The sequence below is a fragment of the Gopherus evgoodei genome, chromosome 8 (genome assembly GCF_007399415.2).
Source record: "Gopherus evgoodei ecotype Sinaloan lineage chromosome 8, rGopEvg1_v1.p, whole genome shotgun sequence".
Taxonomy (NCBI): domain Eukaryota; kingdom Metazoa; phylum Chordata; order Testudines; family Testudinidae; genus Gopherus; species Gopherus evgoodei.
The window spans coordinates 2,649,673-2,664,011 of record NC_044329.1 but is presented as its reverse complement, the minus strand read 5'-3'; the positions used below and the strand labels follow the sequence as shown (position 1 = coordinate 2,664,011).

The 14,339-nt window shown below is 44.9% G+C and overlaps 1 protein-coding gene across 8 annotated transcripts in view; it reads right to left on the bottom strand.

Moving 5' to 3' along the window:
* Nucleotides 1-9,981: 9,981 nt before the first annotated feature.
* Nucleotides 9,982-14,339, bottom strand: part of EBF1 (EBF transcription factor 1) — a 325,480-nt gene continuing 321,122 nt past the window's right edge. For all 8 annotated transcript variants that reach the window (XM_030573181.1, XM_030573185.1, XM_030573182.1 and 5 more), the window contains one exon: nt 9,982-13,084. Coding sequence is in view for 4 of the 8 variants with exons in the window: in XM_030573185.1 (XP_030429045.1) it covers nt 13,053-13,084 (32 nt within the window). In the remaining 4 variants the exon portion in view is untranslated. The remainder of the gene's footprint in view (nt 13,085-14,339) is intronic.

The following is a 14,339-nucleotide window of genomic DNA, read 5'->3' as shown; positions in this document are numbered from 1 at the left end:
TTTGCTATCATTTTATTCCGCTTAACCCTTTCCATACACCTATCAAGTTGCAATGACAGTCTCACAGCAACGCAGGTCAAGCAGGTTTAGGTGTTGATGGGGCATGGTGTGTAGATAAATAATCCCAAAGCTGTGTGATTACATAATGATAGCCATGTTCACTCACCTGTCTATCAAAAGAACTGCATTCAAGTTTGAGCTCTCTTCCCCTGGGTCCATGAAGTGAAGATGGAGTGTTAGCTTATAGTCTTTAACGTTCCTCCCAACCGTGGGATAAGTGCACTGGGGTTAAAAGGAGTCTCTTTTGCTTAGTAATCCATTAGCTAATGGGTGTCTAAGCCCGTCAATTTTCTGTTTAGTCCTTAACACCATTAGGGTACACCTGCTGTGCATAAAAATACGTCTGACAAGTAAGAGTGATAGTTCAAATAAAATAAATATCAAGTGTTGTTATAGCTGAGCGGTAGTGTTTAAAACATAGTGGGCATAACAGTGATTGTAAAGTGGAACACAGCGCTACACGCTGACACCCACTTGCCTGAGCAGTTTGATATAAAGATCATTGCAGTCTTGCCAAGTCACCTGTAGCAAGGTAGCTCTTCCTCAGCACCAGGGTTGTGATTAAAGAAGCACAATAGTCCCCAGCCTGCTGGACCCTAAGTTTACCTGCAAGTTGGGGATCAAGGCAACTGCCTGAAACCCACAATATTTATAAATGATGAATTAATTATCCAAAGGCTTTGGGAGCCAGGGCCGAATTGTGGGAACTCAGTGACTGCGCTCCAGGAAGAGCAGGCAGAAGTCTTACGTGGACTTTTTCAAATACCTTTCCTAGTGTTCCATTGGTCTTTACTTTTTACAGCTTGCAATTTGCATTAAAACTGTCAAAACAGCCCTTTGCATGTAACTAATGTTACTGCCCTGCTATTTCCCTGCACTAAGTAATTATAACGTTAATCAGGCAAACAAGCAAAGTGTAAAGATTTTCATGGCGATACGAGGTTTTTCCAAAGGACCTTTTTAATCAGGTTATTGCAAGACAAGTCCGCTGCTTTTCTTCTTGCCATACAGATCTTCCAGATGCTTATGACATTTGTACAAGGCTGTGCCATCCCCTGTTTATCTTCACCCCCTTCAGTGTCCTCAAAATCTGCCAGGTTAGGGAACAGCTGTCTTAATTCCTTACCCTAAATCATCACACTTTATGGATAATAAATAACTCCAATAGCCTGTGGAAAGCATTGCCACAAGGTACCACTGAGGCCAGGACCAAGGTAATCCATGACTCTCTACAGCTTGAGCTAAGGCTCCAGGCTCTGTTGCTGTGAACGGTAATGGACTCATACCTCATGTAACTTGGGCACAGCGGGGGCAGTAGGTAACACACATTGACTGACCAGTGGGTTACATATGACAGCAGCAGCAACACATTGGAATGTCTAAGTGGTGATTGGCGGTTGGGTTAGCGACAGGTGGGCTACAGGAGTGCCACACACATGGCCTGAAGGCCTTGAGTCACATATGCTGTACTGCCAATCCCAACCACTTAGTTGGAGACCTCAAGTCCCACCTGCCATCCCATGGCAAAGAAAGAAATAAGGCTAAGTGGCATTATATTATGAGCCTTTTTGGGAAGCCACCCACAATGCCTATTTGATCATTTCAGGCTCCAAAATCATACTCAAATGCCAGCCTTGCCAAGCCCAGTGTTCAACAGGCAGGTCCTGCCCACCCCCCAATCATGTGATGTCTTTTTGAAGTGGATACTTGTTGGGCGCTTGTGCCTTTTTGGAGCTATTTTCAAGCTTTCCTTTGGAACCCAATGGCTAGAAACTTGTTTATTTAAATGAAAGCTGAGATTCTCTTGATTCACAAGACTCCAGGAGCTGGGACTTTAAGAAAAGCACCACTTCACATGAGTTGGCAACATTGTAATAGCCACATGATCATTTCTCTCCCTCTTTCGCCTGGCTGCTTTTGGGGAGCATCCACTTCCCACTTCCTAGCCTGTGTGTGTGCGGGGGGAAGATCTGCCACACATTCTCTCACCATCCCCTCCCGCCCATTCGCTACTGTCTCTTCCATCCTCCCAGCACCTCCTTGGCTCGCTCTCTCACACACTGCCTCCCGCTCCCTTTCCTCTTCTCAGTCCCCTCAGCCTTCGTCTGCTGCTCGGGGGCGGGCGGGGGGAGGCAGCAAGTCTCGGCTGCCCTCGTTCAGCCTTCACTGGCCACTTTTGAAGATGTGGGTCCCTGCTGCATGGGGCTAAAGCCACTGGGCCAATCATACGGCTTGTGGGTGGGGGGGTGATTTTGTGCGTGGTAGGGGTGTCCTGCATCTCAGCAAAAGCAGTGTGGTTAGATTTGTACAGCCCTCAGGTGTTGGATAGCGAGGCTAATAGGGCTGGCAAGCTGGCGATTTGTCCCTGAGCCTCGCAACATTTGGGGCTATTTGGAGCAATACTTCAGAGACAGAAGTGGATTAAGGGTTCCTGGGGCCCTGGGACAAAGCAAGTGCGGGGGCTGCCCCTTCCACCTGCTGGCCTGCCCCCATACTGCCCCATCTGCCTGCACCCCCCCCCACCCACGGTTCCACTCCTTTCTGTTCCTTCCCTGGGGTTCCACTCAGTGCCCCCCACTTCCACCCCCCCCCCCGCAACTCTTCAACCTGTTTGCTACTTTATGTCCTCCCCCCTCCCCACTCCCACTGTGGCCCTAAGACCGGAGACGCCATGGCCCCCCCCATCACAGCCTGAGGGCTCAGTGGGGAGTAAGCCCACGCTCTCTCTCTCTCTCTCTCCCCACCCACCCAAGTGGTGAGCCTGCCTCCGGGGGCTGCAGTGTGTGTGTGTGTGGGGGTCCCAGTGCTCAGGCTTCACCCTCCCACACACACATGCTTCTGCCGGAGATGGGTTGGAGCGCTGGGGGCTTCCCCTGCCCCCTCCCCACCTTCTGCTGGGGACACCATCAGGGAGGCGTGAAGGGGCCCCCAGTTGACCATTGCCCCAGGGCATAGGCCCATAGGCTAAGCCACCACTGTTCAGGGCCATGAAGTACCCACTGGAGGGACAGACTTTTCCAAAGAGATCTGCTCATGTTTTGACACCTACACATGCAGCCTCGGATCAGGGGGAAGCTTAGGAGGCATGGGCTGTGTGGCGGAGCAGGGTGAGTGGGGCCACAGTCCAGGCACCAGTGCACCCCCCCACATGTCTAGGGAGCTTCCGGCGCTCCCGCTCAGCCTCCCCAAACACAAGCCTCACCTGCCGCCTCTGACTAGGCCTCGTGCACCCCGGAGCAGCCCTGGAGTCAGTGCCTGGGGCCAGTGCAGTGGTTTAATTGTGGTGTAAACATTCAGTCTCGGGCTGCAACCTGGGCTCTGGGACCCTTCAGGGGAGGGGAAGGGGTGCAGCCATAGGTGCCAAAACAATTTTGCCACACTAAGTGCTGCTGGATGCTGGCTCTCAAAAACCTAGCCCGGCTTGTGCAGTGCACGGGGCTTGTGGCAATTCGGTCCCATGTGTGGTGTCATTGGCCAGTGCAGGTGCTGAGGAGACTGACCAGTGCTGAAATAAACCCATTGGTGAACACAGAGTAAGTGCCAACGCTTGGCTGCTTCCCCAACAGCTGTTGGGCCAACGCAAGCTATTACCTCGCCAGCCTTGTGGCGCTAGTGGTGAACTAACCCCGGCACAAACCTGACCCCAGCCTTTGTCTCATGTCAGCTCAACGACACCCGTTGGGGGGGGACTGCCACATCTTTCAGGCCTGGCCCCTTGCTGCTATGATTGTTAAATCCTGACTGCGGAAGAACATCTCATTCATAGCACACCTATCAAAAAAGACTCGTTTTAAATGCTTGGGGAGATTGAGGGCTACAAACCTTGGGAAATCAGCTCTGCCTAATATATTATGTAGAAGTTCTGTAATCATTATTGAACTAAAGTGCATTGAGTAAGTGGATAAAATCAGTCCCACTGTAGCATATGTCTCCAGAGAGTACAGATAAAAATGCCTTGTACTTAAGTAAAAAAAGGTAACAAAATATTTCCAATCCTGGCAACTGCATTTTCACCCCTAATATAAATACGGAACCCCCCGGAGAAGCTGATGATACAGCAGAGATTGAAGGGAAAGCAAAGGCAAAGGTAGCAGTGCAGTGTTAATGGGTGGGGAGAGCGACACATGAGCTTGGCTGACACAAGGAGGCAGTCCCTGTGAAATATGGACAGGAATGGGAGAGTGTGAAGAATGACTTTCCTTCCCGCCTGAGGGCAGCCCACCAAGCCAGCATGCTCAGGAGTGGGCGGCTGGGGTCAGCCAAAGTCCCAGAGTGGCAAGTTGGGGTCAGGGGATTTCTGCAAGTTGATACCCATGCTCCCTTACTGGCATCCCAAAACCTCCCTGTGTCCCATTCGTGCAACTCGGCTCCTGGGCTATGGCTTCCCTGTGCCAGTATAGCCCATGCAAATGCATCTTTCCTAACACCATCTTCCAGATGACCTGCAAAGGGCCCACAGAGTTAGGCTTCAGGGGCTCATTTGATGGGTGTAGCAGAAAAGAGGAAGGCTGATCGTGTTGTTAAAACACTGGACTGGGACCCAGAAGATGTGGGTTTAATTCCCCCGTCTGCCCCCATCCTCTGTGACGCATTAGGCATAAGAATGGCCATACTGGGTCAGGCCAAAGGTCCATCAAGTCCAGTACCCTGTCCTTTGATGGTGGCCAACGACAGTGCCCCAAAGGGAATGAACAAGTGATCCATCCACTGTTACCCAATCCCACCTTCTGGCAAACAGAGGCTAGGGACACCATCCCTGCCCATCCTGGCTAACAGCCATTGATGGACCTATCCTCCAGGAATCTATCTAGCGCCCTTTTGAACCCTGTTATAGTACTGGCCTTCACAACACCCTCTGGCAAGGAGTTCCACAGCTGACAGTGTGTTGGGTGAAAAAATATTTTCTTGTGTTTGTTTTAAACCTGCTACCTATTAATTTCATTGGGTGGCCCCTAGTTCTTGTCTTATGAGAAGGAGTAAATAACACTTCCTTATTTACTTTCTCCATACCACTCAGGATTTTATAGATCTCTGTCATATCCCTCCTTAGTCACCTCTTTTCCAAGCTGAAAAGTCCTAGTCTTATTAATCTCTCCTTATATGGAAGCCATTCTATACCCCTAAACATTTTTGTTGCCCTTTTCTGAACCTTTTTCAATTCTAATATATCTTTTTTGAGATGGATTGACCACATCTGCACGAAGTATTCAAAGTGTGGGCCTATCATGGATTTATATAGAGGCAATATGATATTTTCTGTCTTATTATCTATCCCTTTCTTGATGATTCCCAACATTCTGTTTGCTTTTTTGACTGCCGTCAAGTGGGGCACGTGCTCCCACTTTTTGTGCCTGACTTCCCTGGCTCTAAAGTAGGGCTAACAATACCTCTTTGCCTTCTCTAGTTAGACTGCAAGCTTTTAGAGGCAGGGACAGTCACTCACTATGTGGTTTTCCTGTGCCTAGCCCAGAGCTATTGCTGCTTCTCTCCGTGCTACCCCCTCCTGGCCGCCTGCTTGTGTTGCATGATGCAGGGAAGCCGCTAGCTGGGAAAGGAAGACATGTGGCAGATTCTGGCTATGTGAACAGTCATTAGTAGCCAGAAAGTGAAAATGGCTGGTGACAAAGTCTTTTGCTCTCCTTCTTGTCCAGGGAAGCATATGGGGAAGCCCAGAAGTGGCTCATGTATCCCTCCCCTCCACATCGGGTGTTTCTTCCCCCATGCTCCAGTTCTCTCCCAGGTAGGATAGAGCATGGAGCTCCTCTGGCTGGCCCAGAGGGCACCACAGAACTCTGTCCCTTACAGTGGTCTGAACTTTCCCATTGCTCTTCACTGCCGCCAGTGGAGACGCACAGCAGCTGGGAAAAAGTCAACAATGGTGACATGCCCATCACTAGGCTTCAGTGTCAACAGGCCATTGAGATAAATGGCACATTAATTCTAACTGTCCATAGATTTATAAGGCCAGAAGCAACTGCTAGGATCATCTTCTCTGCCTTGCTGCACTGACTGCGTGACAGACATTCATGCAGTGATCCTGGCAGTGGGGGCACTGTGCTATCCTATTGTGTAAGGGAATGCTACTGAGCCCAGGGGCTTGTGGTTGAATTAGAGCATCTGTTTCAAAAAAAGAGCCCATCACACTACTAGGACTCCAAGTCGGGATGACAACTACTTCCCTGGATAAGGCAATCCCAATGGTTAATTACCCTCCCTGTTAAAAAATGGCATCTTATTTCCAACAGGAATTTTTCTAACTGCGACTTTGAGCTATCGGCTCTTGTTTTGCCACTGTCTGCTAGCTTAAAATGTCTCAAACAAGGCGCCATGTCAGCCTTTATAGACCGTTATCAAATTGCTTCTTAACTTGTTCTTCGGTAAGCGAAATAGATTGAGCTTAGGTCTCTTGCTGTAAAGCGGATTGTCCAGCCCCCCCGCTCCAGGCATTCTTGTGGCTCTTAGATGAATCCTTTCCAGTATGTTGTCAATATCCTTTCTTAGCGTGCCGACACCACAGCTGGACACAGTAGTCCAGGAGCAGCCTCACCAGCGCCACGCACAGAGATAGCACTACCTCCCTGCTGGTCAGACGACTGATGATCGGAGTCTTTATTTCCTGTCCTCACTCAGATGAGAAAGGGCAACATCAATTTAGTTGATACATGTCACAGGGCAGGAGACAGTGTCACCTGGCTCCAGTGTTTGTCATTACAAGCCCCACTGAAGTCCATGGAAACACTCGCATGAGGAAGGTATTACTCAGTGTGAATAGGGTGGCAGAATCAGGCCACCAGATAAGGCCAGAGGCTTCCTGGCCCTGATGCAGGTATGCTGTATGTCTGTGGCAGGAAAGGGTGCTGGGAATTCCCCCACCGCTCGCATACCCCATCCAGGGTTGGTCTAGACTAGCACAAGTGGTTAAAATGAGCTAACAGCTCCAGGTTGCACCCTGCCAAGCTAAAGCAAAGAAAAAAGGTCTTAGCCTGTGTCTCCACAAGGGAAAAGGTTGAAGTTAGTGTAGCTGACCCCACCCACCTTTGCTAGTCGAGGCAGACCCAGAAGAGCCAGGTAGAATTGCCGTCCCTGGACTTGGGCTAGAGGCCTAGGATCAACCACAATCATTTGTGTCCTGACTAGATTAGTTTTGACACAGGTGGGAGCAAACTCAGGTTTGTTGCCAAGCAAGTTACCCCAGGGCACTTTCAAGGGAAGTGTTTTAGAACAGGCAGAGAAGTTAGTACTAGGGCTAGAGGTTAGTTCCTAGTCTCTGTAGCAAACCCATCCTCAACCCCATTGCCTAGCTCAGTGGGGCTACGGGATCCCATTCTGCAGCTGGCATCCCAGACCAATGGGCCAAGCTGGCTGTCCTCTCTCCCAACCCTTAAATCCCCTACCCCATTGCACATCACATAGAGAAACGCTTCCAAGACGACTAAAGAACAAGGGCCAAGGTGTGCAAAGGGGCAACGCTGCAGCAGGCCCAGCTGACTTGAGGGCCAATGATGAGGTGTAAGGAGATTGCACGGAATGGGATGCTAAGCAGAGAGAGGAGAGGGGGCATAGGAGTGAGGATGTAGCAGGAATCTGGGGATGGAGAAGTGAGCTATAGTGGATGAGCAGAAGCACAAAAATAGGGAAGGGGCTCACACAACTATGTGAGAAGCCTGTTGTGCAGGATGGTGACCCCTCAATTTACTGAACTTTTAAAAAACCAGGGGAAATTCCCATACAAAAAGCTTTGTGAAATTAAAATGCAACCTCTGAAAAGCAAGGAAAGGACCCATTTACACAGTATTACCATCCCCCTTCATTTCACACACCTGGCCTCCCGAACACCAAAATATCCAACTGCCCTCACTCCATGAACTTCCTTTCCAGGCCAACATATACCCAACCACAGGGCGCGCACACACCCACCCACCCACGTCCAAATGCACAGGCCAAACTCAGCCCTCACACTTTTTTATTTAGTACAAACACCACTTTTTAGATTTGACCATTACAGGTGGATGTCTAGACAACATATTGTCTCCTCGCTGAGGTCAGAGTTCAGGGTGTATCTCTGAGTTTGTCTGAAGATCAGAGATTCTTAGCCAGGCTTAATTAGAATTTGGGTCCCTGCAGTTTATGTGGGCTCACACTACCTGTCTTCAGAATTGGCTAAAAATAACTGTCCATTGAACACATGGGGTCCTGGCTTTACTGTTGCAGACCAGCTGTGTAACATTGCTGGTGGAATGTACGCACTGTAACAAATCACTGGCCACATACATCCGGGGCTTGCTTTTCAGGGATGCTGAGCAATCATGTGGCAGTGAGAGCTGCCTGGGCTTAGTGCCTTTAAAAAGCAGGCAAGCAACACCACCTTGGCCAGTGCATAGGCTATGAGCTAATGGTAAACATCTAGCAGGTAGCCTAGGCAGAGCTGGTAGTGAGAGTTGCGGACAATTTCTACTATTATAGCAGAGCATCGGTTCTGCTAGACTAGAGTTAAACTTAACAACTTTCTCTTTAAAGGTCAACTCTTCCATACGCTTCTGCTTTCAGTTGGTTACAACTTTGCCAAACTTCAGCTGCTGGGGCTGGAACCGAGGGATTCTGTCCCTAGCTCTGCCGCAGACTTCCTAGGTTATGGTGAATAAGAGTCTATCACCATGGATCTACACAAGACGACAAATAAAGGTTGCACAAGAGCTTTTAATTCCGGCCTCTCCTAACTAGAGTGCTTGACTTTGCAACTTTAATATTCTTTTAGCACAGGGGGTTGGTTTTGTATCCAGTTATACAGTACAACCTTTATCCTTTTTGTACTGCAGCCACTCAAGGGCAGTACAGTAACAGGTGCTAGGGAAGGTTGGATTCCAGCCCAAGGAGAGTGATGGTGCTGTTTTGTTTTGTGTACAAAAATAAAAGAAGAGGTGACATCCCTGGGAAAATATCCCCTTCCCACCTTCGCTCCAAGGGTGGTGTCAGGGTGGGCATCGGCAGTTTTGTGTCTGTTAACAGAGCCCTCAAAAGGCTATAATTCTTCACTCCCATTTGAATTAGAGACCCACAGGCTTAGAAGGGACTGCAAGGGTCATTTAGTGTAATCCCCTGCCAAGATGCGGGATTTGTTGTGTCTAAAAGAAGAGTTTTGGGTGCCATTGCAACATCTTCAACCCCTGGGCTACTAACCACTTCTCTTTCCTCTGCATTGGTAGAGCAGAGGAAGAAGGGGAGGTGACACTCTTTGGAATGAAGCACATCCCATATCTGGTAGGTGATAGAGGCTTAATACGAAGACTAGCAAAACGAAATCTCCTTACAGAAGCCTAACTTCACTCTGAAAAGGAAGGTGCTCTTGTGGGTAAGGCAATGGACTGCCACTCGGGACACTGGGGTTCAGTTTTTGCCTGTGCCACAGATTTCCACTGGGATGTTGGGCAAGTTACTTATGGTCTGATTCTGCACCACCAAAGTCGACGGGAGTTATGCCATGGACTTCAGTGATCATAGGATCAAGCCTTTAATCTCTCAGAGCCTCGGCCGTAATATGGGGATGATACTTCCTTTCTCCCACCCTCCATCAGCCTTGTGTATTGAGCGAGCAAGCTCTTCAGAGCAAGGACTAATTCTAGCTATGTTATTGCACAGTGATTGTGCGTAGACGCTGTACAAGAACCCAGCTAGACTCTGTCCTTGAAGCCTTGTTGTAATAATGTGATATAAGCAAAAGTTCACTGAAATCAATATAAGGGGAGTTCAATGCAGCACGAGAGGACTTTCATGCAAAGTAGATTTCCATGTGCTATTCTGCCAGTTGTTGCTGCTCTGTGTTTTAAGAAGGGCAGTTCAGAAGCTTCCGGCTTCCACCTTATAGTTATCCTGGTCTGTTAAGCAGTAGAAGCAGATAAATAAAGTCACAACCAGGGGCTCTAGTCACAGACAGGAAGTAACTTTAATTAAATATTGTGAAAGTTGAAAAGTTTTTACAGCTTGAATTTCTGCAAAAAAATTATAACAATCTCTACAGTAGTTAGTTTCTCTAACAATAGAACTGTACAGTGTGTGTGTCTATTCAAAAAGATTTAGATAAGAAGGTGAAAGGTTAGTAGTTTCAGAGATGACTTCATTTTAGCTGCATCCTAGTACAACTGTGAGGAAATAGGCATACTTTATGCAATCCAGTTATTGTGTAGCTTCACCTTTTGAAACGGAAATCTGAATGTTTCCACTTAAAGCCATATTCTGTAAGGAGTGGCATCTTTTACTTAGTAAGAGACAGGGGTCCTTTGCAGGGAGATTTTGATAAATTTCCTTTCATCTGATCACGATAAATAGCTGCAACAAAACATGTTGTTCATGGATCTTTGGACTTCAAAGTAAAGGGCTACGAATGTACATGGTTAACATGGCTGTCTAAATGGCTATGATTTAGAATGGAGTTCTACAAGACCAATCAAGGGTGTCACTGGACAAAATATGGCTTTAAATTTGATTACATTGCTATACTGTTGCTTACTATGTGAATTGGAATAATCGTTTCGAGTACAGAGAAGCAATACATTGATGTCTCACATTTTCCAGTTTTTTTCTTTTATTTGCCTTTCCCCCAAAAAAAGATCACACTGTGACTTTCTAGTGAAAACCATTGCAAAATTCATATAGGAAGCATGCACAGTTGCAGCATCGTTGGAAATGATTTCTTGCTCTATTAGAAAAAAGTTACATTGTCTTAAGGTAACAAAAACAGTTCTTTTGTGCTTTTCAATTCCTTTTTTTCCTTAGAATGTTAGTGATGATTGACAGTTCTGGTGCACAGTACAATGTACAAGTGAAATGAATATGATTTGCATTGTTAAGGCATCCAATCTGCTGGTTTATATTTATGTGAAAGACAGAGAAATATACAAGCAGACTTAAGAAAGAAAGTATTTTCATTGAGTTCTATGAAGTTTCTCCCCATATTTAATGCACAAAAATGCGTCACTCCAAAGAGGAGAGATCCCATGCATATTAATAGAGTAAAACAGCATTATTTTTTGTTAAGCCTCAAAAGCAAAGGATATTTTTTAAATCTACATAACTAAATGCTACAAGAATAATATGCTACTTTTTGCCATATATTGGAAAAAACTTCTTAACTTACAAATAATACAAAAATAGACAATGGCTTTTAGGTGGAAATAAAAAAATGGAAGCATGGTTTAAAACAATCTTAAAAAAACCCTATAAATGAAATGTTTTAAAATCACATTTAAACAGCTAATACAACGGTGAATGACCAAACAAATCAGCACTTTTCACATAGCAAACATACACAATAAAATAAACTGGGGATGGAGGGGAAAAGCAATGTACAAATTCCAAAGATAAATACATTATTTATATGGATATTTTACAAAATTCCCTTTAAAACAAACAACCCTCCCAACCAAAACAAAAAAGCTTTTTTTTTCCCCTTTAATTAATTTTGCAAGTATGTGCAAGCTAAAGGTAGTGAGCTCTTTTTGCAAAATATGCAGTAATTTTTTGTGACATTGAAAAACTGTCTTAAGACATTAAAATGTATAAATAGAACAACAACTTTGGCAAAAAATCACAAAAAATCTACAGTATTTATAACTACATACAAAACACAACAGCAAAGAAAAAAATATCAGATAATGCATCTTCAGAGCTTTGCTGCCTCTTTGACTAATAGTTTTAAGAACACTTCCCAGATAATGATAGCAAAATTCCTGTAAAACAGAACCTATGGTTTTGATTATGAAACCTTCTCATGGCCCTTCCCCCTCCCACCCACTTGCAAATTCAAATTCATGTTTCCACTTACTATTCAAAAACAGTTACCTGTTGCTTAATATATTATGCTACAAACTGAGAGGGTCGGCTGATACAGCAACAATCCTAGCGGGAGGCTGACAAAAAATGTGTGTGCTTCTAGATCACTGAGAATGCAGAACTGCAGACGAGTCAATTCTGGTTCTGCCTCATAGAAACAAATAGATTAAAGTGAGGAGGAAAATTTATGATTACACCCAACATGTAATAATGGCTTGAGTCCGTGTCTTTAGACAGCGACACACAATCCAAAGGAGATTTGTATGCACAGCTCAGGTTATGCTAAACTCAAGGGAGGCCACTCATTTGGAAAGATTCTGATATAAGCTAAACAGAGAGCCATACTAGTCTAATTATGCAGTTTTAGCATTATATCCAGAGGCACTGGGTTTCAGAGTTAAAGACGTTAGCTTACATTATTCATGTCTTTAGCTACACTTTCACCAACTTTTCTCATCGCATTATTTACACAATTATTTAGTCTGATATTAAAAACAGAGGTTACAAATTCTCTCCCTGTTTTAAAAGAACAAATGCTTAGTGAGTGGTATCTATTTAATTAGAGAATGAAAAATGTATCAGATTAGCAAACCATCCCTGGATAAACAACACATATGAGCCGACTCTTAATTAAATGGCCATTATTCTTCTAAAAAAACTAACTGGCACTTCTATTCTGTCCCTCATTGACTTGTTTGTAAATGTTACCACTTCATTTCCCTTTACACGGCTTTAGAAAAGGGTCATAAATTAAAAATATGAAGTTTCATCTCTAGAGTCCCTTGCAGAACTGTATGATTTATAAAAGACAAATGGCTGTTGAGTTAAATCAAGCTTTAAAAAATAAAACAAACAAAAAACAAAAACCAAGAAAAAAGTGGATTTTCTTTATCAACACAGAATAAATATATCTCCCAAGTACTTGGGATGGACAACTCAAATCAACACCTTGCAATTGCAGATTCTTTGTTAATTTCAGTATTTGCAAGGATGGTGATTTTTGTTTTGTTTAAAAATCTGCAGTTCTTGTAAGATTCCTCTTTATTTTATTGTATTTTATTTTTTTTAAAAAGGCCTGAGTAAAAAGTTCCACTCTGGGACTTGTATCAGATTTCTCTCTGAAGCAGAATTCAACCTCTTCAATAAAATTCTTCAAGGCAATCCTTTCACATGGGAGGAACAATCATGCCAGATATAGCTGTTAAAAAGAGGGGAGAGGAAGGAAAAAAAAGAAAAAGAAAAAAGTAACTCCTTTGTATCACACCTTCAATTCCAAAACCTTCACTGCATTTACCAGTCAGATACTATCTATACTGGGAGCTGAATTATACACAAGTGTCAAACGATAGGAATAACAATATATGCATTAAATACAAAAGGTCTGATTCTGATCTCACTGACTCGTGTAAATCAGGTCTAACTGCTGGCATCAATGACATTTTTTCTAATGTAAATTTAGCACAGTATCTGAGCTCAGACTCAACCCCTTTTCAGCTCTCAGATACAGAATTTGGTTGCTACTGGCAAAGCTGAGAAGGCCTAAACTGTGAGAATTTTCATAAATTCTGTTAATTTCTTAAGAAGAACAGACATTTGTGCCCTGTGTGGGCATACAGGTATCATCCCACATGTCAGCAGTGTATACTAAAGCCATAGTCTGTTGCCTTATTACACTAACACTGGATCCTTTTCTTAGCCAGCTTTCCCAGACAAGATCATTTCGGTATTCAAACCCCTGAAGTGTGGATGGTCAAACCTATCACTCAGTGTTTCTAGGCCAGGTTGGGGATACATTTTGCTGTTTTGTGAGAGAGTTTAGGAGTAGGCCAGTATGAACCGATACAGACCCAAGTGATGCTGAGAATGATGATACAAAATTGAAACATCTGATCCAAAGGCTGACTGGGATCCTTGCAAATTAGAACAGCAGTTAAGCCTACGGGAAATCAAAGCTTCAGACCCCATCACTTAACTAACAGGAGCCAGCTGAGAAGATGGATTTCCTCCAGTAGGCTCTTTTGTTTGGTTGTCGCAGCTCTGCAGAACTGATGGGTTGGCAACCAATAGCTGACCCAGGGTGGACTTGGTGCTCACCTATACTCCTTTCCCTGATTCTCTCAGACTGTGGCACACACTGATTCATTTGTAAAAGCAGCGAAGAATCCTGTGGCACCTTATAGACTAAACACATGTTTTGGAGCGTGAACTTTCATGGGTGAATACTTCGTCATGCTCCAAAACGTCTGTTAGTCTATAAGGTGCCACAGGATTCTTTGCTGATTTTACAGATCCAGACTAACACGGCTACCCCTCTGATACTGATTCATTTAACATTTTACCTATTTAAAAAATTGTTGGATATTGACATTACTTGGAGTTGTGCATGTGTAGCCAGTGGTCCTGAGAGCAACTTAAACCCCCTACAGAAGAAAGTTCCAAGTTAAAATTGCAAT